This window comes from Meles meles, chromosome 17 (genome assembly GCF_922984935.1).
Source record: "Meles meles chromosome 17, mMelMel3.1 paternal haplotype, whole genome shotgun sequence".
In the NCBI taxonomy this organism is placed as follows: domain Eukaryota; kingdom Metazoa; phylum Chordata; class Mammalia; order Carnivora; family Mustelidae; genus Meles; species Meles meles.
In genome coordinates, this window is record NC_060082.1 from 31,745,197 (window position 1) to 31,771,464 (window position 26,268).

The following is a 26,268-nucleotide window of genomic DNA, read 5'->3' on the forward strand; positions in this document are numbered from 1 at the left end:
TTTAAAATGATAAAATTAAACTCTAGCAAGTACGTGCAAAAGGAAATTCAGATATTGCTGGGGAGAGCATAGGCAAGAAAAATATTCTGAAGAGCCATTTATTAATATGCATGAAGAGACTTAAAATGTTCCTGGTCTTTGGCACAGTAATCACAAGTCCAGGGCCCTCTCTTAAAGAAATGGCCATATGTCTACAGACAGGGTTTCTGTGTAATTATATGCATTTTTAGGAAAAACTGCCAAAATATTCTTTTTTTGCCTGGAAACCAATGCACTAGTTCCACAGAAAAATTAAGCAAAATATCCTTCAGGCCCAAATTGGTTTGATCATCAAACATACATTGTTCGTTCCTTCAGATAGTCCCCACCTACGGTAGCCTGGGAGTAAGCAATGGGTCTCTTCCGTTTCTCCACAGTGCAACACTTCCACGGTCTGGGGGTGGGGGGAGCCTACACAAGAAGTTCCACATGGGGAGGGGCACGTGTCTTATCATTGCTTTGTATTCGGTCCCCTGGCATCAAGTGATACATATGTTGACAGTTTGTGGAAGGATGTCTTTCCTACAAAATAAGCAAATGATTTACCGTGACATAGCCTGTGCCTGGTGGTGACAGGCAGAAGTCAAATTATGAAGAAGCTTCTACCTCTTTCTTAAAGACTTACTTGGATCCTACTTTAGGCCCTGGTGTCATTGGTCTATCTTAATTAGCCTCTGAGTTTCTAACTTTAATGAAATATAATGTCACACTCTGAAAGTTTTGTTCTACTTGAAGTAACTTGGTCCTCGATTTTAAGTTCATCATTATGAATTTTTAAAAATGTTTATTTTTTGTTCATGTACCACACCAAAGGCAGAATGCTGCCTGCCAGTGCAGTATCTGCTATATGCTTCTGGAAGGTAGGACCATATCAGGTATTCAACTTAACATTCTCCAATGGTTGGGGTAAAAATTACTTTTTCTTCTAAAGACTTTTACTTCAAAGGGAAGGGAGAACTAGGATTCTTTTCTGATTATTATGAAAAACAACCAGAAAACTGGCTAGTCTCTCTAAAGTCGTCACTGGAGGCCCAAATTATCACAATCTTCCAAAAAGTAGAGGAAGAAGAACAGAAAAGCAATTCCTTGAAGTCTTTTCATGTTGCCATAGGTATTTATGTGTGTGTACATGTGTGTGTGCACATGCTTCTGTGTGTGTGTGTGTGTGTGTGTTATGTTCCACTCAGTATCCCAAATACCAAAGTGTTAACCACCTTTTTGGGGGTGAGAGGGACAGGAAAGTGTGGAAGACGCATAGAAAATGTGTGATCTTCCTCTATAAAAGGTCAAGCAAAAAACTGTCACAACTTGTACCACTTCACATAGAAGAAATTTTTTTTTTCATACACCAAAGATTGATAAGTCAGGGAGAACCTTCTAGGCTCTCCATGTCATTCTGTCTCAAGGAAGTGAAGCATTTGTGGACTGTGTTTCTTTCATGAATACCATTATCCATATATTCCCTTCTTTTATCCCCTCCTTATATAAGAAAGTAACATAATAAAATAATATTCAAGTTCAGTAGTTTGCCACTGTTCTATCAGAGTATCAGTCAGTCATGACTATCATCTATCTACACAAAACACTCCAAAATATTCCCATGATACCGAATTGTCTCAAAGAGTTATAGGAGTTCTTTCATTCATTCATTCACTCATCCATTTCATTATTAATTCAGTAAATATATGTTTAAAAACTACCCTCCAATGTCAGGCACTGAGGATACGGAAGCATATAAAGAAAAGTTTCTCTCTCAGTGGAGCTTACAATATCATACAGAGTAACTAAAAAGTAAGTAGGAGGGCATCCCAGTGAGACAGGGATCAGAAAGACAGCCCTGTGGGCACATAGGATGGCAGCAATCCATATGACTTTACAACTCTTCCCTGGGAAAAGGAAAAACAAAACAAAAACAAAAACCCTGTGCTAGGGGCGCCTGGGTGGCTCAGCAGGTTAAAGCCTCTGCCTTCAGCTCAGGTCATGGTCCCAGGGTCCTGGGATCGAGCCCCGCATTGGGCTCTCTGCTTGGCTGGGAGCCTGCTTCCTCCTCTCTCTCTCTCTGCCTGCCTCTCTGCCTACTTGTGATCTCTATCTGTCAAATAAATAAATCTTAAAAAAAAAAAAAAAAAAAACCTGTGCTATTCCACAAAGCTGGTTATGTGGATAAGCTCAGTTTAACACATTCATTGGGTAACCATAATTAGAATATTTCTGTATAATTATGGAAAAGATGCTACCAGTGCATTTTTTTCATGGGGTACAGAGGTAGCCAATGGCAACAAGAAACCCAAAAGAATTCTCTCAGGATGAGGACAGGGATGTTAAAACATGAGCAGCAATTCTGAATGGATAGAGGGTAGTTGTAAAGAGATAACTGAAGACGGCAATAGAGATGCAACACTGAATTGGGTGTTTAGCAAAAACGGACTTTCCTCTTAGACTTCTGGTATTTCCATTTGGGTGGAGATTGAAAAAAAAAAAAAAAGAGCAAAAATTTTCTCACAATGTTTTGCAACTTCTGCTTCCGGACTCAGTCAGAACCCAGAAGTAGCAACAGAGATAAAAATGAAAATATTGTTTATTTTTTAAAATGACAATTGATTTTCATCCACAAAACTGACTATAATTTATTCAGGTATGTTTGGGATTTTAGGTGACTATATTGAATCTATTTTATTTAAAATTAAAAAGTAGTTTATTCATGACATCCTTTATTTTAGCTTGGGAGAAAAATTATATCTCTGCTGTTTGGTGCCAATAAAAACAGAAAATAGTAAGGCTTATAAAAGTTGAATTTCTTTAATGGAAAAAGAAATCTAAAACACTAGTAACCCGATGACAGTATTCAATATCAGAAAAAGATTTGTTTCCTACATTCATTTTTTATCAACTAGTAAAATTAGAAAAATTACATTCCTGAAATATTAATTGTCAACCTTGTAATTAATAAAAAGACTAAGCTAATTTTCTCTGCTCCAGTAACAAAATATTTTGGACCTCAGTCCAAACTTTGCTTTACTGGAAAAAAGACAAATTGCAATATTTATTTTAGATAGGATACACATACATATAATAAGTGAGACATGATCTTGACTCCCTTATGGAGTTAAAATATTCCATAAAACCAAGAAAAAAGATCTTCCAATTTAAACAAAATTGATTTCCTCTGTCTAATTTAGTCTCCTTCTCTTGGGCACTTCACTATTACTTCCGGATAGAAGTCTGCCTACTTTAACAATTTCTAGTCACAGGATGTGGCTGCATCAACTTTTATCTTCATCTGGCAAAACATAACCAACCTATTTGAGCTCTCAGCTCCCGTTTTTTAACAACTAAACTTTCCTTGTACACCCACCCTCCACACCACCACCATGACGTGTACTTCTCCCAAATCCATGAGTGGGTAAACCTCCTTGGGGAATTTGTAGCAAGGTATGACAGAGTCACTCTGTGGTGCATAACCCAGTTCATCAGACCAGCTCTCTGTTCAGTTATCAATTGCTAGACACAAATTCCCAATGTCCTTTGTATCTCCTGTGGATACACTGTTTCTTTTCTTTTCTTTCTTTTTTTTTTTTTTAAGATTTTATTTATTTGACAGACAGAGATCACAAGTAGGCATAGAGGCAGGCAGAGGGGGGGAGGGAAGCAGACTCCCTGCTGAGCAGAGAGCCCTATGTGGGGCTTGATCCCAAAACCCTGAGGTCATGACCTGAGCCGAAGGCTGAGGCTTAACCCACTGAGCCACCTAGGCACCCCTGCATACACTGCTTCTGTAGGAGGCTCTCATTTTCTGTTCTCATCTTCCCACTTGGGGGAAAAATGTGGGTGGAGAAGAGAAAGAAGGGGAAGCAACAAAATCTGTAATTTAAAACTGAGGATAATAGGAATCTTTCTTTCCTGTACAAAAGATGAAAGGATGTGACCTTTTTCACTATGGAATACTTCATATTTGTTCTAGCAAATCTTACCAGAAATCACTGCCCCACACAGTTAAAGTGGTCTTAGAAAGAAATATGCATAGTGGACACCTAAGATTTGGAATGAGTCTCTATGATTACTAAACTGCCATTGTGCCTTTTGGTACAACCGGTAAATACATAGATTAATTCTTTTTTTTTTATTTATTTATTTGACAGACAGAGATCACAAGTATGCAGAGAGGCAGGCAGAGACAGAGAGGAGGAAGCAGGCTCCCCAGTGAGCAGAGAGTCCGATGCGGGGCTTGATCCCAGGACCCTGAGATCATGACCTGAGCCGAAGGCAGAGGCCCAACCCATTGAGCCACCCAGGCGCCCCTACATAGATTAATTCTTACGTGAAAAAAAATTTTCCAATTACCTTGAAAACTTTAATATTGTTTGTTAAGTCTTCCTAAACCTTTCTAATATTTAAGATTTCATTACTATTATAAATTTCTTACTTGTGAATATTTCTGATCTCTCTCTTTTTTTTTTTTTTTTTTTTTTTTTTAAGTAGGCCCCATGCCCAACTTGGATCCCAAAGCGGGGCTTGAACTCATGACACTGAGATCAAGACTTGAACTAAGATAAAAAGTTGAATGCTTAAACAAGTCAGCCATACTGGAGCCCCTGATCTTTTATTTTGTTTCCAAATTTTATATGATGCCCCCTTTGGTCACCATAACAAGTATACAACAAACTTCAGGGAATAATGTTTAAAAAGTGCTTTCTAATGAAGCATCCAAGAGTTAAAGATGTGGTCTTAGAACAGCACAGTGTTACAGGTGGGTGTCCTAAAGAAATGATTTCAAATAAATTAGTATTTCTAAAGAAAGCTGGTGAGGGCTGGCAATTTTGTCTTCAAGAGACACTGATTGGGGCACCTCGGTGGCTCAGTGGGTTAAGCCTCTGCCTTGGGCTCAGGTCATGAGCCCAGGGTCCTGGGATCAAGCCCCACATCGGGCTCTCTGCTCAGCGGGGAGTCTGCTTCTCCCTCTCTCTCTGCCTGACTCACTGCCTACTTGTGATCTCTATCAAATACATAAATAAATAATCTTTAAAAAAAATAAAAAAGAGAGACACTGATTGCCTGCACACATTTTTGTTGCTCGTCATGACTGTTGCGGGAGGAGAGGAGGGAGGTGCCTCCAGTTTGTAAAGGTCAGGGATACTGACATCCTTCAATGCACTTGGATGGCTCATTTATCCAAGCCAACCTATCAATCAAGTTGAGGCTGAGAAATTGAACTAAGCAATTAATTTCACTGAAAAAATTTCATTGAGGTTTAATTAAGTTAAATAATTTATCGAACACCACCAAAGTCTAAGTCTAGTGAAAAGGAATTAGTGATAGACGAAGGATTCAAAACTTGTCCCTGAATGTCCAATCTGAATCTCATTTCATTATATCAGGCAAACCCGATAAATGGGTAAAACCTCGTGCCACACTGGAGGAATGCTGGACCACATTCCTTCATTTTCAGTAAAACATGGGGCAAGTCAAATGTTTTTGAGTTTCAGTTTTCCATTTTTTATAAAATAGATGAGTTAAACTAGATGATTTCCAGTCTCCTTTTTCTCTAAAACTGTACTATTGTGTAATTACTGAAGGCTTATGTTACTGTGGTCTCCGAATTTCCAAATTCCCTTCCTCTTTCTTCACAATTTCTTCTCTAGGAATACAAACCCAAATAAAGGCAGGAAATATTGTTGCTACTTCGATAGAATCCTGTGTCTTGAACTATCCTTGACTCTCAATAAATAGTGAAGAACATAATAAAATTTAAATGCGTTATCTAAAAATTAAAAATCTTCATTGTCTATTTTTTAATGTGAAGACAAGTTTTTCTGGTCCTTTTATATCCTGTGTATATATTAACTTATTTTGACTATATACCTGCAATACAAAGACTATAAAAATAAAAAAAAAATCTGTCATGTAAATAGCAGTGTTGTTAATTAATTCATTGAATGGGTTAATTCACTGAAACCCATTGATATATTGACGAAATTCTCCAAGGTATTTATGGATCTGTAAATTCATTCTTAACAATTTAAATATTATAGATAAGAAACATTGATCAGTTTTTTAAATTTTTCATTTTTATACTCCTGTATTTAGAGGGAGAGAGGGACCAAAGTTGTTTATTACCTGTTGTATTTTACAGACTGAAGAGTTCAGTAAGATCAATTGCTACAGTTGTAAAATAGGACAATAGACATTAAGAGAAAATGTATCCTTGTCCTCTCCTCACTGAAAACAAAACTAGTACTTGTAACTTGTATGAATAAATTTTAGGGGTGTCTTATAACTCCTAAATCCTAATTTCAAATTCCCTCTCATTATAATACAAGAGAGAGAAATTTGAGATGTCAGAGTATTTCCTTCCATTTTTTTCAATCAGAAGAAAATAAATTAAAATAAGGTATTTAAATAAAATTTAAACACATATATTTTTTTTTATATAAAAGAATTTTAATCTGCCCCATGTGCCATCATTATTGTTAACCTCTGGACATTTTAACAACATGCTGGTGGATCTTAAATCAATGAACACAGTAAAGGAAAACATCTGTGGTTCTAATATTTTTTAGATTGGCTCTTAATATTGTTTTCATACAAAATTAAAATGTATTTTAAAAACTAGCCAAAAAAATTCCCTAATCATGTAGTAAAACATTAGACATGAAAAATAATGTCAATTTTACTGACAAACATGAAGCATGTGTATCTCTTAGAGAAGATTATTAGAAAAGTCAGTGGAAGGAAATGTTTTCTTGGCCATCAAATCCAGATGTTCAGCTCATAAAATGGAGGCCTTGAGTGAAGGACAAGTTATGGTATCAGATATCTTTCAGAAGTGTTAATTCAGAGAAAAATCATGGGTAAGGAAAGCCAGAATAAATTTTTAAGTGAATCATGTCTTAGTTTTAAAGGAATTATCTAAATTAAATAAGGAATAGAATAATGGATGGATTAAAATAAAAAGCACATCATGTTTTTTTTCCAGAAACACCATTATGTACATATTTTTTGTTTACAATCTAAATAGGTCATAATGGTCATATTTTAGCAAAAAACAAGCCCATGGTAAGCACTGTCTTTCATAAATTGACAAAACATATACCAGAACAAAGATTCTACAAAATCAAGGCATTGTGATCGCACTGATTCTTCTCTTTAGTCTATCAGCTCTTTAACAAATACAGATCTTTGTAGGGTGACTTAATTACAAAACAGGAATCCACATTGATGGTGGTTTGAACATTCTATATTTCTGTACTTTGATTTCTAGATTAATATGCAAACTATTTCTTATTTCTTATATGAAGATTCCAACTCTTAAAGTGAAACACCAAAAGAGAAGCTAATTATTATAGTAATAACAGAACTCCGGCCCTCCTGTATAGTTTTGCAGATGCTTAAAGAATGCAACCATCCCTTTATTATTCCATTTCATTCTACTTTAAGAAGTGATTTCTCAAAAAAAAAAAAAAAAAAGAAGTGATTTCTCATTCATTTTCTATGGCCACCCTATATTTAGAAATGTAAATATTAAAATTTAGTTTAAGAGAACGCATTCTATTAAGGATAACCCAGAAAAGACATTTTGGACTCTGAGCAAAATGCATTTTTTTTCTTTTGGAAAATTGACTAATTCAGATAGATGAGAAAAATATGTATTGTCAGGTTGATGTGAACAGAAAATGTCTTTGGTTTTATAGTGCTCTTGAAAAATAAAATGTGACAAAACTGGCACAAATTTTACATTTGACAACTGAAGATATTTTTATGATTCTTGCTTCCTTGTCTTTGAAGTACTCCTTATGTTGTATCTGACTTGTTCCACTTCCAGAATTTTGAGGTTCTACTTGCCTTTGATCTCCCTCTAGCCGTTCTCTATAGTTCTTCCATCATACCTTTTCGCTGCCCTCAACATAAAACCACCTTCTATTCTTAGAACAGGGATAATTTTTTATTTCAAAGGCTTTGGTGATTTTCTGTTTTAGATCACCCTGAAAATATTTTTAATCTTCCTCTGTGTGAGAACCTCTCCTTCTTGAACCTGAAGATGGACTTGTGGGTTCCATTTGTTCTAAAGTTGCCATGTGGTATCACAGCTCTGCACATTGAAATGATACTGACTCCTTTCTTTTTCTTTCTTTCTCTCTCTCTCTCTCTTTTTTTTTTAGATTGTAAGTGATTTCCATCATTCCAACTTTTATCCTCAAAGTAGGGAGCAGAGAAATAGTGACATTTTCTTGCATAATTGAGCTAACACATCTTAAAACGGATTACTTAGATTTACTAGGCTTTTTATGTCCCTATTTACATACAGCTAGATTTTCTGCATTACAGCAAATTATGCTCCCTGACTCCCCTGACTCACCGATGTTAGTGCCTGCATACATGATTATCTATTTTCCACACACTAAAATATTGTTTGCAATAAATGGATTCACTTTCTCTCATTCCTTCTCTCTGTCCCCCACCCTTCTCTTCCTCTTTGTCTCTCACATGCTTTGAGGCAGATGGGCTTACACGATGGCTTTATATCCTTGTGAAAATGAAGCCGGGCAGGAAGAGAAAGCTGTACAACTTTCTCCTGTGCTGAGCCTTTTCAATATGAGTTCATTTTTGAACTCAGAGTAAACTACCCAAACATCTGATGTGCCCATTTTTGAATCTGAGCAAAATACCATAATAGAACAACAAATGTCAATAATATTTAGACTGCTTATTCTTTGGGTTTAACCATAATTCTGTTTTCCTCTGTTCACACTGGTGACCGAGGTTTATCTGAACATTTATTTAATACTCCAAACCATTAGAAACAAAATATAGAAAGAAAGATAAGGCTGAACAGCACAATGCAGGTGAAGCATCTTAGTGCCAAGCACATGGGAGGAGCTCATTATTACTTTCCTTTTTTCACTCCTTCTTTCTCAATTTTAGTATTTAAAATTAGAATGAGAAATTAAGTTTAGCTATTCCCTTTTGGGATATTATAATCAGTAAGTTTTATGATAAAATATCAGGAAACAAATTAACAACTTAGTGATATTAAGATAAGTATAAGCTAGACTCCATAATGATTTGTATATGTATACTTAAGTTAAATGAGATCACATTTATACAGTGTTGAAAACACATGACACATGGCAGCACTATTTTCCTTATTAACAATTCATCTTATTAAATATATATTTATATAAGCATATATATGTATATACATATATAAACATATTCATAAACATAGATATGTCCCCAAAAGGACAAATTTCTATTTGTAAGCTGTTTATCAAGGCTCTTTGGTCCTACCTAATATAAGCCTAAGTAATAACCAATTGGTTTTCAAATTTCTCAAAGAAATGAAAGATTTAAAATTTGTTTTAGAAATAAGCCTTTTATGAAATAATGTTCAACAAACCTTCTAACCTGTCCATGTATTTGCTTAAATAAGATCTTTAAAGATTTTTATAAGTGTGCACCAAGACAAAATATACCAAACAAGGAATTCAACATAGTTATCTTTTCAAGACATTTTCAATTAAATTAATAATTCATTAGTCTTTCAATATATTTTACACAAATTTTATTAAAATATTATTTTAAGTCATACTCCTTTTTTCAAATAGATGAGCTAGCAAGGGAGATAAATATTTAACACATAAATACATATACATACACACACACATAAACATACATATTTAATTCTTATGAATATTGCTACAAATTATTTTCATAACTTAGTTTTGTGCCAGTATTAAAGTTAAATAAGGACATCTGACAATAATTAGTATGTTTATAATTACTTTCAAACTTTCAAAAGACACAAATTTGGACTTTTATGTGAAATTGGCTAGATTCTCACTAAATCATCAGCTCTTTTTCTCAATATCCAAAGCATTTTTTTTTTCCTTTTCCACTTTGACTACCCCTTCTCACTTTTTCTTTTCCTAGTCTCTCTTCTTAACCCCTTCAAATATGACGTGTCCCAGGGCTCAGAATTCAGTCCTCAGTACCCTGGCTTTAAATTCCATCTCTATACAGTGACTTCCAAATGTCTGACTACAATCTAGTCCTAATGAGTCCCACACTCTTAATTCCAATCAATTTCTAATATCTCTTGTTGAATGTCTAATAAGAATTCAAAAATTAATATGGATAAAACAGAACCCTTGATTGCCTACCCCAATTGGGGTGTTTCTCATCTTAATTGCTCATGAGGAAAAGATGAGGTGTTCTATATAACTTCCTATTTTTCTTCCACACAGCAACTTCTCTTCATTCTATAGACATCTGTCCTTTCTTTCCACTGCCACTGTCAGCACCTAGTCCAGATACCACCCCTTTTCTCCTTTCCACCAATTCAACTGACTCCTAACTTGCCTCCAGGTTATAACTCACTTCTAATCTATTCTCACAGAAGCCAGAATAGTCTCTTTAACATGGATATAAGATTAGCTCATTCTCCACTTAAAACTTCCAAATAGCTTATTCTCTTTATGCTTCAGGTAAAAATCCAAATTCTTTCCATTTCCAACAAGGCCCTGTAGGACCTGCCCCTTCTACATATCTCTCCAGCTTCACCACAAACCACTCAGCCTTTACCCACCATACTGCAAACACCTGACCTCCTTTCCTTGCTTTGAACCCACTAAGTTTTTGCTTTTTCTGAAGAACCTTTGCACCTGTCAGTTCTTCTTTACAAAAGTCTTTACAACTCTCATCACCCAATATCAGTAGCCCAATGACACTACTTCTAAGAGGCCTTCTTTGATCACTGTCTAAAAGGCCTGTCACCCCCCAATTTGGCCTGTCTCTATCATGTCACACTGTTTTATTTCACAGCACTTATCAATATCTGAAACTTTCTCAGTTATTTACTTGGTTTCGTTATCTCTTTTACTAAGATTAAGCTCCTTGAAAGTTGGTACCTTTTCTGTTTTATTTACCACTATGTCAGCACGTAGAATAATTCCTAGCACATAATAGGAATTCTATTTTAAAAATGGCTGAATCAATGAGTAAATTATCTCATTTAATAGCTACTGCTATTGTTCCCATTGTACAGATAAAGACACTGAGGATTTAAAAGGTAATGTTTCTAACTGGACAGCTCAGAATGGAATCCAGGCAACATTTCAAGACTGATTTCTTAAGCACATTAAAGGTCAGAGCTGGTTCGAATCCAATATTTTTAGTATTATTTCTTTAAATTATTTTCATCAGCTCCCTGGCCCTTTTCTTTCACTTATCTACCTCCTACATATCATCACTCCCTCCCACAGTCAGTGCTTTGAACTGGTATCTTCTGCTTAATTAATTTTTCTTAACCACTATGTACTTTGAACATACCTAAAGCTTCCATCAGTAAATTCAGAAATAAAAACATGGTCATTAAAAAAATAGAAAGACTCAGGACTTATTAGGGCATAAGTTAAAAATCTTAAGTTAGAAACTAAAAAGGGGATTTGGAAACCTAAGTCTAAGAATTCAAGGTAGAATACTTGACCTAAGTTATTTCATTAACAGCCCACATTTATCACAGTAACCAAACAATAAACATATTTTTTTATTCTTTCCTCTCCCTTGAGTTTTAGCCAACCTGTCCCTGGAGTAGAAAACTATAAGACAGCTCTACCAGATTCATTTAATATGTCTCTTGGATAACCATAGAAAGCTTATCTGGTGTCTACACTTCCTGGAATAAGATGAGAACCTCATGTGTTTTCCATGATCAAAGTGTTTAACAAAGGTCAAGTTACTTCCCTTGCACTTCAAAAACAAAAAAATTCTAGATACTTTGGTAAATTATTCAATGGCTTTCACTTTATGTAATATAAAAAACAAATTAGTTTGGGGAAAATCCATTCTTCCCATCATATCACTCACCTGCAGACAGACTCAGTGGTGTACCTTCTTAAGCTCCATTTCAAGATGATGGCAACATTACTTTTGTATTATTAATGCAGCTTCAACATTCATAGTAAATACAAATTAATCAAAGATGTCTTTTGTTTTTTAATAAGAGACAAAATCTTAGGTGACTTAGATCTTGCTAAAGATATTGAAGTGGCTGGGTGCCCAGGGTTTTACCTATCTAGCTAAATAAACTGCATGGAGCTGAAATGTATGTTTCACACAAATGACCTCTGAGACACTACCAACCACCCTGCAGTCTTGGTGGGATTTGCCTACCATCAAATAGTCAAGTCCTAAATTACCTGGTCACTAGGCTAACCACAAAGAAATCTGAGTAACCCTTTCGAAAAAGAATGGACCAAGAATCAGACTGCCTCAGGATGAAATATCAGCCCTTATTAGCTGATAACCTTGGAAAACTGTTATGAAAGATCACCAAAATAATTTAAGGGTTTATTTGCATGCTGTGCACATGTGTATGCTTTAACATATCTCTCCAAATAAAGCTTTTATTTTCAGACTAAATCACAAAGCAAACAAACCACAGAGAATTGGGACTTTCGTCTAGTTTGTCTTCACATCTACAACCTTTATTTATTAAATATCTAATAATAACCTGCACAACTCAGTGGCAGATTCAGAACTTCTATAACTGAAAGCCCACAGAAGAAATCTAGTTAAAACAGGGCCTATTGTCTGGTAAGAACAGAATTTTTATTTAAAGAGTGTATTGTATGCAGATTCTAAATAATAATTTTTTAATCTATAATTTGTAAAGATTGAGAAAACAATGAATCATCTGTTGCAAGGTATGTTATTAGTTTGAGGAGAAAGCTTATGGAGAAGTTGGAAGATTTAAAACCCCATCTCCAAGCAGCCACTGCCACATTGAGAGTATAGACTTCCCAAGGCTGGGCATTGAATATGGCATTCCCAGCTGAAGGTACAGGGAAAGTACTCATAAAATATTTGTTCATGATATGAATTAATGAATGAGTAAATAAACAGATTTAGCTAGACTGGTGAAATAAAATATTCAGAAAGTTTTTAGTGATGAATTTTGAGAATCTGTGAGATTTTTTTCTATTTACTCATTTCTGTGTTTCTCAAGTTGCCTAGAATAATCATGGTTTACTTAGAGAAAAAAATGCAATATGCAATTCTACAAATAGCACTTAATCATTTTACACACAGAACATGATCAAAACAGAGATAGAAGACAAGGGGGAAAGAAAAAGGGTGAGCAAGGATTTTAAGCAATTTTTTCCTCCTTCTACTTCCTGAACTTTTTCATCATGTAAAAACTTTACTATAAATACTGTAATAATGACAACAAAAGGACAGTTTAAAATTGTTTTTGTGGGTTGTTAAGTGCTTTCTTCATACAGGGTTAGATTATACTGATGTCACCTATCCATTCATTTAGCAAACAAGGTTCAAGGACCTGCAGGGACTCACTGATAAATAAGCAGAGACCCAATGATGATCTACACAAGCTCACCAGCTATATGAGAGAAAGCCTGATAAAGAGATCTCCAAGAGGGTTATTCATGGGATCATCACAGCAGACGAACACCTGCCCAGGTGTGAAAGGATTGGAAGGTGCGAAAGGGAACATGCAAGAGGGCTGCCCATTGGAAGTGACCCTAGAACTAAAGTTTAAAGAGCATTATAATTTGCCCATTAAAAAAAAAAAAAGTGGAGGGAAGAAGAAACAGCCTGGTCAGCAGTTTAAAGAAAAGAACACATTATATTTTTAGGAAAATGCAAGTTACAACAGGAGTATGCCGTTGACCTTTGAACAACACTGGTTTGAACTGTGTAGGTCTACTTCTGATGTGGACTTTTTCTGATAAATACAGTATTACCGATTTTTTTTCCTTATGATTTTCTTAACATTTCTTTTCTTGAGTTTACTTTATCACAAGAATACAATATATAATACTATGATATACAAAATATGTATTAATCAACTTTTTATGTTATCAGGAAGTCTTACGGTCAATGGTAGACTATTAGTAGTTAAATTCTGGGGGAATCAAAAGTTATACATAGACTTTTGGCTGTGTAGGGCATCAGTCTCTCTAATCTCCATTGTTTAAGGGTCAACTGTATAGTACATGTCACAAAGTTACAGATGAAGCTATAAAAATCTGGCGGGATTAAATTAAATCTATGTGCACCATGCTAATAGCTTTTTTTTTCCTAAATGCAGAGACAAAAGTTAAGACGACTTGACACCTTATTTGGATCTCACCTACTATGCATATTGAAAACATTAATTAATCTCTCTGACTTTTGCTGTACCAATCAGTAAGCAGTCGGCATAAGGTGTGTAAGCTAATAAGAAGAATGCTTCACAAATGAATGAGTTAAAATGCGATTCTAGACTATATAGCAGTCTCGTAAGTATTTCTGAAGTTTCCACTGGTTACTCGAGAAATAATCAAAACACTTGAAATCTTAAAATGGAGCTCTCAATCACAAAATGATTGTTAATGATAGATATATCAGCGCAATATAAATTTGAAATTGTCTAATACTGCACAACTTAAGATTTGATGGAGGTAAATACAGGAGATCAATTACATTTTGTGTCATATTGAAGTGTAAATAAAAAAAAGAAAAAGAAAGAAAGAAGCAATGGCTAAAACTGTGCAGAAATAATGCTGTTTCTGGCTAAATAGAAGAATTAAAACCTTTTTAGGAAATTTAGATCTGTATTATTTGACCAAAAAAAATTCACGTAGAAATATCATAACCATAAAGGAAAATTATCAGAGGCAAAGTCTATAATCAGTAAAATGGGATGTGTATTTAAAAAATTGATTCATGAATTTAATATTAATTATAAAAATTGAATGAAAAGTCATGCTATTGAACATTAGTTCAGTAAAATTCTTTTAATGAAAAAATTGGTAATGATTTAATCAGGTTATATAAAAAATGCTCAGGGAATTAGTTTCGCTTAATGAGTTTGTTTTGTTTTGTTTTCTGTGAAAGCAGTTCTCAAGGAAAACTCATAAATATAGGTATATTCTAATGAAATGCTTATTTTCTTAAACATCCTTGGGATCAAAATCATGGGATCAGTATATCCTCTATCCAATAGGGAGCCTCTGAACGAAGATTATACAAAGGTAAGTTTCGCCTTTTACAGAGATTATCCTAGTAGAAGTAGGTAAGAACACACTAGGGATTGAAGGGAGGCAAAATTGCAGGACATGGTCACAATAAGAAAACTTAAGAATCTCTAGCAAAAAGTTGGATTACAAACTATTTAAGAGGTGACATCCAGAGTAGCCAGAAAAATCCCTAACACGGGATGGAAAGTTCAAAGAATTCAAAGATCTCTAAGGGTTTATTCCTTTACCTCATAGCCTTAAACTGTATCTCCTCCGAGCCACTCAAGCGAAGAGATGTAATTTGGAATCCCGTGTCAATAATAAATAGCTACTGCTGTGATTTTATGGGATCATGTAAATACAAGAGGTAACGCTGCAGGACATCTCATAGTTTTCAAAGCATTTCACAAATATTCTCAATGCTTATAGCACTTTATAGATGAAGACACTGTGTATCAGAGATGGAAAGTGATTTGAATTGAGATCATACAATTCATCGAATTCAATTTTTAAAATGCTTCTCGATCTAAATGCCATCTCCAACACAGAATGGTACCTACCTCCTTTCCTATGATGCTTAGTGATGCTTTTATCACTAAACAAATTACTGGGTTTTTTCCTTTAAATGGAGATATTTAAAATATGGTAACCACACTTTATTGCCATGATTTCATCCCTTTGCTATCATCTCTTAACATCATTATTATTTATATAGGATTCTCTAATCTATTTTCCATGACTATCAGGACAATTAATTCTTACTAATATTCACAATGCCGAGTTTCTTCTAGCACATCAGTAGCTGTTCATTTTCTAATACGTATGTGTTGATGCTGAGTTGCCCTTAGTTCTTGATTTGTGCTCCACTACTAGCAGATCACCTTTTTTGAGGGCTGATGATTTTCCTGCAGTTGTTCCCATTTGGGTATGAAGTAATTTTTTAAATATATGAATGGCAATCATTTTCACTGGAATATCATTGCATGTAGTTATAACTTTATTGCACATGCAGTATATGTAGGAGAAATTGAAGTTTTAGTAAAATAACTTTTTCATTTCAGATATTTGTGGCTTATTTTTAGTAGGAAATAAATGCTAAATCTTTAAATACTGTATATACAGCTAAGCACCATGGAAGGTGTTAAAGTTGTTTGAGTGGGTCTTCAGTAAAGAATCTAATAAAAGGGGCGCCTGGGTGGCTCAGTGGGTTGGAGTCTCTGCCTTCGGCTCAGGTCATGATCCCAGGGTCCTGGGATGGAGCTCCACATCGCATCGGGCTCTCTGGTCAGCAGGGAGCCTGCTTCCTCCTCTCTCCACCTGGCCCTCTGCCTACTTGTGATCTCTGTCTGTCAAATAAATAAATAAAATCTTTAAAAAAAAGAATCTAATAAAAGCATTGATAATCTTACTAATTATTTTTTCAGAGGTCAATCAGTTAAAGATATGAACGCAAATGGAAGGTGCTTATGTAGTTCACTAACACCAACTTTATGTCTATTTATGCCAAAGTTCTGTTTCTTTGTCTTTTCCTGTTTTCATTGTTATTCCTGAACCCACAATACTCTGCTTACAGTAGTCATGCCGAGACTCTTAACAGACTGAAATTGAGGTAGCACCTGGACATATAAAAATGAATGCAAATTAAAAATTTTAAGCAATGATTAGATATTTCTCATCTAAATATTGGTTATGGCCTTGTATACAAATATGCCTATATAGTTCAGTATTATGTAGAAATAGATATCACATCATATGGCTAAATGAATAGCTTGCAATATTTCATTTTTTCATTTCATCCTTCCCTACAGAGTATTATCTTTATGTATATAAAATTATAGCACTAATCCTTTAATGATAGGCAAATAGTATAGAGTTGGGTATCTAATACTGACACAGATATTAAGACTAGACTGAAATTAAGTTTAAATTGAGATTAAGTTCAATTTCCATTCCAATTTTCTCCTGTGAAAATATTCCCATAAATGTATAAGATGACTGAAAAAGATCAAAGGTGTTCGGTGATGACAAATTTCTTTCTCTGGCCCAAGATGACTTACATATACATGATCTGATCAGAAAGCTGTGTGTGTTAACACTGTGCTTTCACCTACAAAATTAATCGACCTAATTATAAATCTCTGCTTTTTACCTACTCAAACTGAAATTCATTTTCATGTTATCTTAGTAAGAAATGATGCCCAAACTCCCAACAAACTTTTTTGTGTGCCCAGAATGCAGTGCATAGAGTGAGCCCTTGAAAGCAGTCCCACAACACTACCAGGGTCCATGACTCTGTGTGCAAGGACTGGACCTGACTCTATGGGTTTTTGTCCCCATGGTAGATAACTATCTCCTCTCCCACCTGATTCCTTACTTCTCTTCCTACAGTCATCTCTATCCGAAGAACAAAATTAACCCACCAAATGAAATGCCATTAGTAAAAATGTCCAAGAGTAGGCCAAGAAGTATTTAGGAATAACAATCTTGAACTATGGATTTTTAAGAAATCAGGAAGGTCTTCCAGATAAGAGGGAAAATAGGGAGATGAATGAAGGAAATAGCAAAATAATAATAATAAATAAAATTTTTAAATTTTAAATTTAAAATTATTTTAAATTTTTAAAATCAAAACCTATAAAAATCCAGATCCCAATGATTTTATTTAACCTTGATGACATTGTCTAACTCCCTCTATCCTTCCACTTGCTATTTTTTTTTTTTTTTTTTTTTTTTTGCTCATTTCTCTCTTCCTTGATCCTTTGTTTTGGAATTTTTTTTTTTTTTGTATTCTTCCTCTTTTTCCTTCATTATTATAATCTTTGGTCTTTTCAAAAAACATCCATAACTTTTTTAGTGTCTTGTAAGAAATCAGGTACAGATGATACAGAAAAAGGCATAAGACATAGTTTGTGCTTACACACCGGTTACAATGGAAGTAATTATAATCACTGATTGGTAAATAATAATACTAATACCACCACCAACAATAAAATTGAAACAGTATGTGAAAAAATGTCATGGAAAGTTGGCAAATCAAGTACAATTTCAGTAGAGAGATTTTGTGGCATGAGTGACCGAAGAAAACATTCAAGAGGAAATAGGACTTGCACAGAGCCTTCCAGGTCCTGAGGAAGTGTAGATGAGTGAAACAGAGTGTTGAAACTGCATCCTGTGGGTTAATGAATCATACAAAAAAAAGACAAAACACTCTCTGCCCAGCTCCAGGCCCAAGTCCAGGCCCAGCTCCTAGTTCACTGCAATCAGCTGCTCTGACGAGGAGTTTAGCATGTATACCAAAGACAGTAAGATATCAGAGGGCTTTTTCTTCCTTTCATTTTATACTTTTAAGGTGTAGAGTATAGGAAGAAATGGATGAGACTGCAGATAGATTAGGATTAGGAAACTATAATACTCCAAGCAAAAAGTGATAAAGGCATGAATTAAGGTGATGTCAATGCAGATGAAGAAGGGGGAAAAGATTTTAGAGATTATTAAAAAATAAAATTATAAGATTTGAGGAGCATTTAAATATATTTCAGATTTTTTTCTTTTTCTTTTCCTTTTTTTTTTTTTTTTTTTTTTGCCCCTCAGAGGAATGAGTCTAGAGATGGGAAATCAGGATCATCAATACTTAGCAGGTAATGATATCGAACTCTGAGCACAGAAAACAAGAATAAAACTGGCCAAGGATTAAAGCCCATAAAACCCCAGTGTTTAAAAGTAGACAAATATGAAGAACCAGAAGATAGATAAGTAGATATGTGTATGTGTGTATTTTATGATTCACAGATAAACATTAGAATATGTGTTCGTATATCAGTATATAAGTACCCCAGAACAGAGAAAAGACCTAGCTCAAGCTAACCACACTGCCCTTCTACTTACTTATATAGAACAAGATAGGAAAAGGAAAGACAGACCCCTAAGTCCACCTTACCCTTTCCCTCCCCCCATCAAAAAAATACATTTCAAATTCTAGCAATGATAAGGATCACAGGCAGATTTTTATAAAAAAAAATTCTTGTACAAAGTTCATAAAAAATAATGTTCACATCCCTAAATCTCTAAATTGTGGAGTATTTAGAACTTAGTAAGGTTGCTTATTAAATTCAATTCATAATTTGCACTGAAAGTCTGAGATGTGCAAGCATAATACATGTTTATAATGTGAAATATTTGTTTTAATGTAGCTGGGAAAATGGAGAATTATGAGCAGGAAATGAATCTAAACTGTTATGACTCATAACTCACATATATATATAACTCATATACCCTAGCTGGTATGTTATAGACTGATAGATTTGCCTAGCTTTATACCTTTTTTAGAGTCAGAAAACACTCATCTCTACCTGAATTATAAAAACATCATCATTCCCTAGAATTATTTAGAAATGTTCAACAAAGTTTTCCAGTTATCATGGCAAAGAGGCATAGAGCAAAGAGATTACAAACTTTTGTAAAACCCGACCCAGCATTCTTGCCATGGCAAAGCTTCATTTGCCTTGCCAGTATTTGTATTTTAGGTATTAAATAACACATCTGAGTTGTGCACATATTTATCTGTTAATTGATGTCTCTCTACATTTGGCTCTGGTTTTTTATTCCCTTAGAGTACACAATATAAATTTGAGCATACTTCCTAAGCTCACTGAACTCAGTTGTAACACATTAAAATCAAGCATACAAATCAAACTCATTAGTTGTTAATAAGGAACTATATATAATTTAAAAGATTAATAACTTCCCAAATCATACATTGAATCACAAAATGACTCTCAGAACTTAAAAGGATGGTATGTAAGATTTGCAGACACAGATAATTATATTTAGATGTTAAATAAGGTTTGCAGACACAGATAATTAGATTCTCGTGGTTTTTTCCCCCGAAAATATGTATACATTTCAATGCCTTTTAGAAAAAGTATTAGCTCTTGATATTTGTGCAAACAAGTGCAGAAAAACTTGATCGTTCAAAATAAATCTTTGTATATCTATGCATTTATTTAGGACAAATTGTTCAGCACAATTGATTTAAACATTCCTGGATAATTTTATACTTTTATTTTGATCATAAATTGAAAGAAATTTCTTATGGTAAAAATCCTTAATAGAGTGAGTTGAAATTTTTATGGTGATTTGTTCTGTGTCCTACAAAATAGTTCAGTGTTTGTGCTTATTTAAAAATGCTTTGCAACAGTTCTTAAGTGGAAATTTTTAATGAATATTCACTCTGATTTATGATAATACACATATTATCACCTGATTAAAATCATTATTCATTATAATTTGGTCTTGGTCATGATAACTAACTTTAGAGAAAAGGTAACTTGAAAAACAGTTTCTGTATTAAGACAAAATACTGTTTCTCTATAAACAAATTTTAACCCATCTTTGAAATTAAAAACAAAACAGTATCTTACACAGCTTTCCACTCTTCTTGGTTACACAAAATATCAACTGACAATGTAGCAAGCTCTAGAGGTAGCTACTACCCTGCCTTTTAGAGGAAAGAGTGGTGGAAACTCAAAAACAGATTTCAGAGTGACTTCCAGTAAACGACACTTTTAAAAAAAATTTTTCCCTTTTTTAAAAACTTATTTGAAATGTCTACAAAAATGCCATTTTCAATATCCTTTCAATAATTAATAACAGCTTTTAGATACTACATCATAAGGAGTAATATTAAATATCAATTTATTAGTTACATTTAAGAATCAACCGAAATGCACTCATAACCCAAACCGAAACTATTCAATAAATGTCCATTAAATAGATAACAAATATGCCAAGATCTTCAAATTAAATGAGTACTTGAGATTCCCCATTACATTTTCTTATAGAATACAGCATTTGCATGACTTTTAAGAGTTTAAGCATTTTTAATCTCATCAAGGCTCTAATATTTACCCACACCCAGGAAGGGCGGTGGCCCTGTAAAAATTTCTGAAGCGAATGACCATTAAAACTATTAGGAGGAAACCAAAAACTTGTTTTAAAATACATTCTGTGCTAAGAATGCATAAAATTAATATTTTGTAAATTCCCAAGTGTATTATTTTAAGCTATCATATAGCTAAGTATTTAATAAAGCTATTTCAGTAGTAATTAAATTTTGAGGAAGCAAACTCCAGTTCAAAAAAGAAGAGTGGCTTACATGCAGCCAAAGCCATATTATGACTTTAAAAAAATCATTTTTTGTTTAAAGGATGAAAATTCACTTACTTTGTCATTAAGATTTCCTCAGACTTTCATAAACTTATATTCACGTATTTGAGGGTTAAGTAACAACATTGCTTTTGTAATATCCTTGAATAGTTTGTAAACAAAGATATGGATAGACAACGTTTCTTTTAAATTGTGATTTTTCCCCAAAACATTTATGCTTTTTTAAACAGTAACAATGTATTCTGTCACATAGCAAGACTTGTCTCTCTGAACTACAGTAGCCTTGATCATTTTAGAGTGAGCTTCCTCATTTCCAATCACCAACACTTAACTTATTTTTATGTCTACTTCAAACCCATGTCTCTCCATAAGGAAAAAAATATATTACTAAGAATATATTAACATACTTGTACTTACCGGTAACAAACACTCCTGCATCCAGAAAGGCAAAGGCAAATGCCCAAAGTTTAAGCCACAAGTACATGGTCATATCTGGAATTCAGCTGTATTCCTATGAAACAGCATGCGTCCTTCTGAAAGGCAAAATAATAGTTATCTCTGCAAAAGGTTTTCTTTGTGAAACTGAGTCAAAAATAAAAGAAATGAATGCATACTCTTTGCTGTTGTCTTATCACAGAGGGAGCAATTTCCTCCTCTGTTACCCTAGAACAAACCACTCTGGTAGCTACAGAAACTGCTAGGTAGTGATGTCAGAATCGGTTTTACTAACTTCTCCAAAAATACTGTCAAGAATCCTCTTTGCAGGAAGTCAAGAAAGTTGTTCAAAGTCAGTGCAAAAGTATCTTACTTCCTTAATTCAAGTAATTAGACCAAGTTAGTAGGCCTTTTCAAAGATTTTTTCCTTCAAGGAAGATGTTTTCTAAATCTTTAAATAGTACTCCCTTACAATATTCGTTACAACTTAAAAAAAAAAGTCATATCCCCATCCCAAAAAAATCAGTAATTCTCTCACCTAAGAGATGATAAAACAGATCCAGGGTGGGAAATACAAAATGGCAAGATGACACAAGGATTGGATTCATAGGAAATACCTGTATTTGATTCAAAATGACCAAAGGAGCAAGTAAACAATTACCCATCTGGTTATTTTTTGCAACCAGTATCATTCGCTAGGCAGACATTCAAACCCCACCAATATAACAATTTGAGCAGGCAAGCCCATTTTCTCTGCAAAAGCACTCTCAGAAAGCTTAACAGCTTTGCTACAGATCTTTCACAGATAGCCTCGTGGGGCTAGCAATGGAATCTAGAAAGTCACATCTACAGCAGCAAATCCTGCCTCAGAAAAAGAATGCTTCTGTGACTTGAGAGGTCTTTAGGCTGTCCATGAGGGAATGAAGAGCAATGAAATTGAGAGCTGGGAGGTTTTTGCTGGTTTTGTTGCTGTTGTTTTCACAAAGCTAACCTTTTTTTTTTCCTCCTCAGCAATACACTCCCAATCTTTTTGATTAAAAGACAGCAAATTAATATACAGCCTTCTTCATGATTCTGATGGTGTTCTTAGCAAGTCCATCAATTAGGAAGATGCATACTGGCAAAAAGCTACAGTGAATTCAGTAACGCAATTAAATAAATTGGTATCATTATCACAATATCCGATTCATTTAAAACCAATAGTGCGCATGTGCACAAGACACCATGATTTGAGCCATATACGGTAGTTAAGGGACTTACAAACAGAACTCTTGCAGTAACTCTACAATCCTCAGGTAGAAAGCACAATTTAAGGGTTCTTGTATTTCAGTGAATAGATCTTTTCATATTTACAAACTCATTATTGTACTCATCACTGGCTACTGGGAACTACACAGCCAAATTTGTACACCCTTTGAGCAAATGAAAATAATCCCACATCTGAAATTCTGAATAACGACATTATAATGAGATTTTTGGTATGATTTTGATTTTATTTTGATTATTACCATACCATAGTTAACTTATTGGGTTTTTGCTATGTCCTGAAATATGCTTACCACTTCAACTGCATAATCTAATTTGTACAACAATGCTTGAGACAAATAATGTTATTACTCCCCATTTTACCCATCTAGTTCAGAGGGTTTAGGTGATATGTCCAAGTTCTCACAGCTAAAAAGTAGACAAGTTGTGTTTTGAAATCTCTTAAGTTTCATGTAACTTTCCTTTCTTGCTTTACTAAGCTTCATTTTTCTCACTTCTTTCCCCAGTCTTTTTTACTATGTATTTTTAAAATTTTTAATCTCTAAAAGTTAGAACATTGATTCCATAAAAAGGATGCTCTTCTCTTTTTGCAAGTGTCTTTTCAAATAAAATTGCTGCGAATATAAACACTATTCTTCAGTAGGTAAACATCATGAGAAATGTGTCAGGAGGCACAAGTTCAAGTACTCAGTTTTCAAATTTATTTCTCCAAATCCATTTGCAATGGAAAACTCTCCAGGAGTTAGCTTTATCTACCTGTAAGCAAATACTTGTGTTCTCTTAGCTTGCTACTATGGCAGCTTATTTGGCAAAACTAGAGGCCAGGATGACAGTGCTTGACATTCAAGGGAGTTAAGTATAAGAAGTACCCTCGGGGGGCACCTGGGTGGCTCAGTGGGTTGGACCCCTGCCTTCGGCTCAGGTCATGATCTCAGGGTCCTGGGATCGAGTCCCATGTCGGGCTCTCCGCTCGGCGGGGAGCCTGCTTCCCTCTCTCTCTGCCTGCCTCTCTGTCTACTTGTGATCTCTCTCTGTCAAATAAATAAATAAAATCTAAAAAAAAAAAAAAAAAAAAAAAAAAAAAAGAAGTACCCTCGGGGCACCTGGGTGGCTCAGTGGGTTAAAGCCAAGCCTCTGCCTTCGGCTCAGGTCGTGATCCCGGGGTCCTGGGATCAAGCCCCACATCAGGCTCTATGCTCAGCGGGGAGCCTGCTTATCGAGCCCCACATCGAGCTCTATGCTCAGCAGGGAGCCTGCTTCCCTTCCTCTCTCTGCCTGCTTGTGATCTCTGTCTGTCAAATAAATAAAATCTTAAAAAAAAAAAAAAGAAGTACCCTCTACAACAAGCTAAAGCTAGGAGGGGTTTAGAAGCCTTAAAGAGAGATTTTTAAAGGGGCTTTGTAGATCATGACTTTGAAGAAACAGTAAGAACTTAGATTAAATTCCATTTTAGACAAATGGGCAGGGAGAGTCTACCCAAGAAACACTGAGATTAATTAGGAATACATGAGTTGAGTTATACATTTTGTTTTAATGTATTAAAAATGAGTCTAGTATCTATAGAAAATATTAGATTTTGAGTAGCAAAATTTATATTGTATACTGCAAAAGTATAAAGAAATAGAGCCTAATGTAGACAGAAAGCAATGGATAGATTTGCGCTCAGTTCACATATTCTCAGAATGCAGGCAGTGGTGAGCCAGAGGATTGATATCCCTGAGATGCAAAGAGCAAGGAGGGAGACAAGGAAGACCCTACCGGTTTGCTGGGGGAAGAGCACAGCTTCTCTTTGAGAGTGGACAGCTCCAGACTGGATTGTCTAGGCAGAAGTCTGGTTAGTAGTGAGCCTTTCAACAGGGTGTCTGAGGAAATCTATCACGTATGGGCCTAGCATCCAAACCCTAGACAGGAGGAGCAGAACTCTCTCACAGAAATAGGACTATTTGTGACAAACTGATGTGATCTACTCTCTTGATTCTGAGAGAGGGGGCAGGCTGCTGATAAATGTACGTATTTAAGAACAACTGAGAACAACTGAAGTTGGGAAGGGACCAGGCAACATCAGAATTTAGATGTAGTAAAGAGAGTGGTACTTCTTGAGTGGTTGAAATAGTATGTAGCCAGAATGGCCACAAAGCTTGATTGATAAAATTTTAAAATAATCATAGCTGACTTACAAGGGAGTCTAAAAACCATAATATTAAATAAGTAAATAATATTTTATTTAAATTAATCATCATTTCCTAGACCTTTCAGTCACATATAATAAAGGTTTTGTAAAGAACAGAGGGGCACCTGGGTGGCACAATAGGTTGAGCACTGGACTCTTGGTTTCAGCTCAGGTCTGATCTCAGGGTTGTGAGATCAGGTTCCAAGCTTACTGTCAGGCTCCAAGCTTAGTATGGAATCTGCTTAAGAGTTTCTCTCCGGGGCGCCTGGGTGGCTTAGTGGGTTAAGCCTCTGCCTTTGGCTCAGGTCCTGATCCCAGGGTCCTGGGATCGAGCCCCACGTCGGGCTCTCTGCTCAGCAGGGAACCTGCTTCCCCTCCTCTCTCTCTGCCTGCCCCTCTGCCTACTTGTGATCTCTGTCTGTCAAATAAATAAATAAAATCTTTGAAAAAAAAAAAAGAGTTCTCTCCTTGTCCTTCTGCCATTTCCTCCCCCAACTCCCTCTTCCTCTCACACATGCTCTTTCTCTCAAATAAATACATTTTTTAAAAAGGATAGAAACAGATTACATGAGATTAACGGCAGAAGCAGACGTTATCCATTCATTCATTCAACAAATATGTAGTTATCTCCTAGCATATAAGACATTTATTTTCCTAATACAAAGAAAGCAGAACAGACGTGCTCCCTCTCTACTCCATTTTAGTGGAAGAGACAGTAATTAATTAACTAATCGCCGTGCACACAGGACATACTTCATTGAAGCGAATAATAAGGTATTTGGTCAAGTTGTGAGGTGAAGTTTGTCTGAAATAAAAAGCAATGAAAGTAGACCTAAAAAATTAATGGAAGTTGAGTGGGCATGGGGAGAAAAAAAAAAGAGCATTCCGGGCAGAAAGAACCATATATTGAAAGAGGGAGTGTGTGTTCAAAGAACTGAAAGAGACATGTGTTGCTGAGATAAAGAGAAGCAGAGCTTGGAATGTTGCAATATATAAATGTATCAGATCAACGCATTATATACCTTAAACTTCCACAATATCAATTATATCTCAATATTTAAAAAAGGAGACATGAAAGAAAGAAACAAACAAACAACAACAACAACAAAACACATGTGGCTTCTGAGAGAGATGATAGCCAAACTCTGCCAGGCTTTGTAGTTCTAAGAATTTAAC

General features: G+C 35.0%; 1 protein-coding gene across 5 annotated transcripts in view; it reads right to left on the bottom strand.

Annotated features, from left to right (window-relative positions):
- Positions 1–21,929, bottom strand: part of PTPRC (protein tyrosine phosphatase receptor type C) — a 126,619-nt gene extending 104,690 nt beyond the window's left edge. For all 5 annotated transcript variants that reach the window (XM_045982416.1, XM_045982420.1, XM_045982419.1 and 2 more), the window contains exons 1-2: positions 21,836–21,929; positions 21,639–21,754 (exon numbers count right to left, since the gene is read on the bottom strand). In XM_045982416.1, coding sequence (XP_045838372.1) covers positions 21,639–21,711 — 73 coding nt within the window. In that variant the 5' untranslated portion in view covers positions 21,712–21,754; positions 21,836–21,929. The remainder of the gene's footprint in view (positions 1–21,638; positions 21,755–21,835) is intronic.
- Between the last annotated feature and the right edge of the window lie 4,339 nt (positions 21,930–26,268).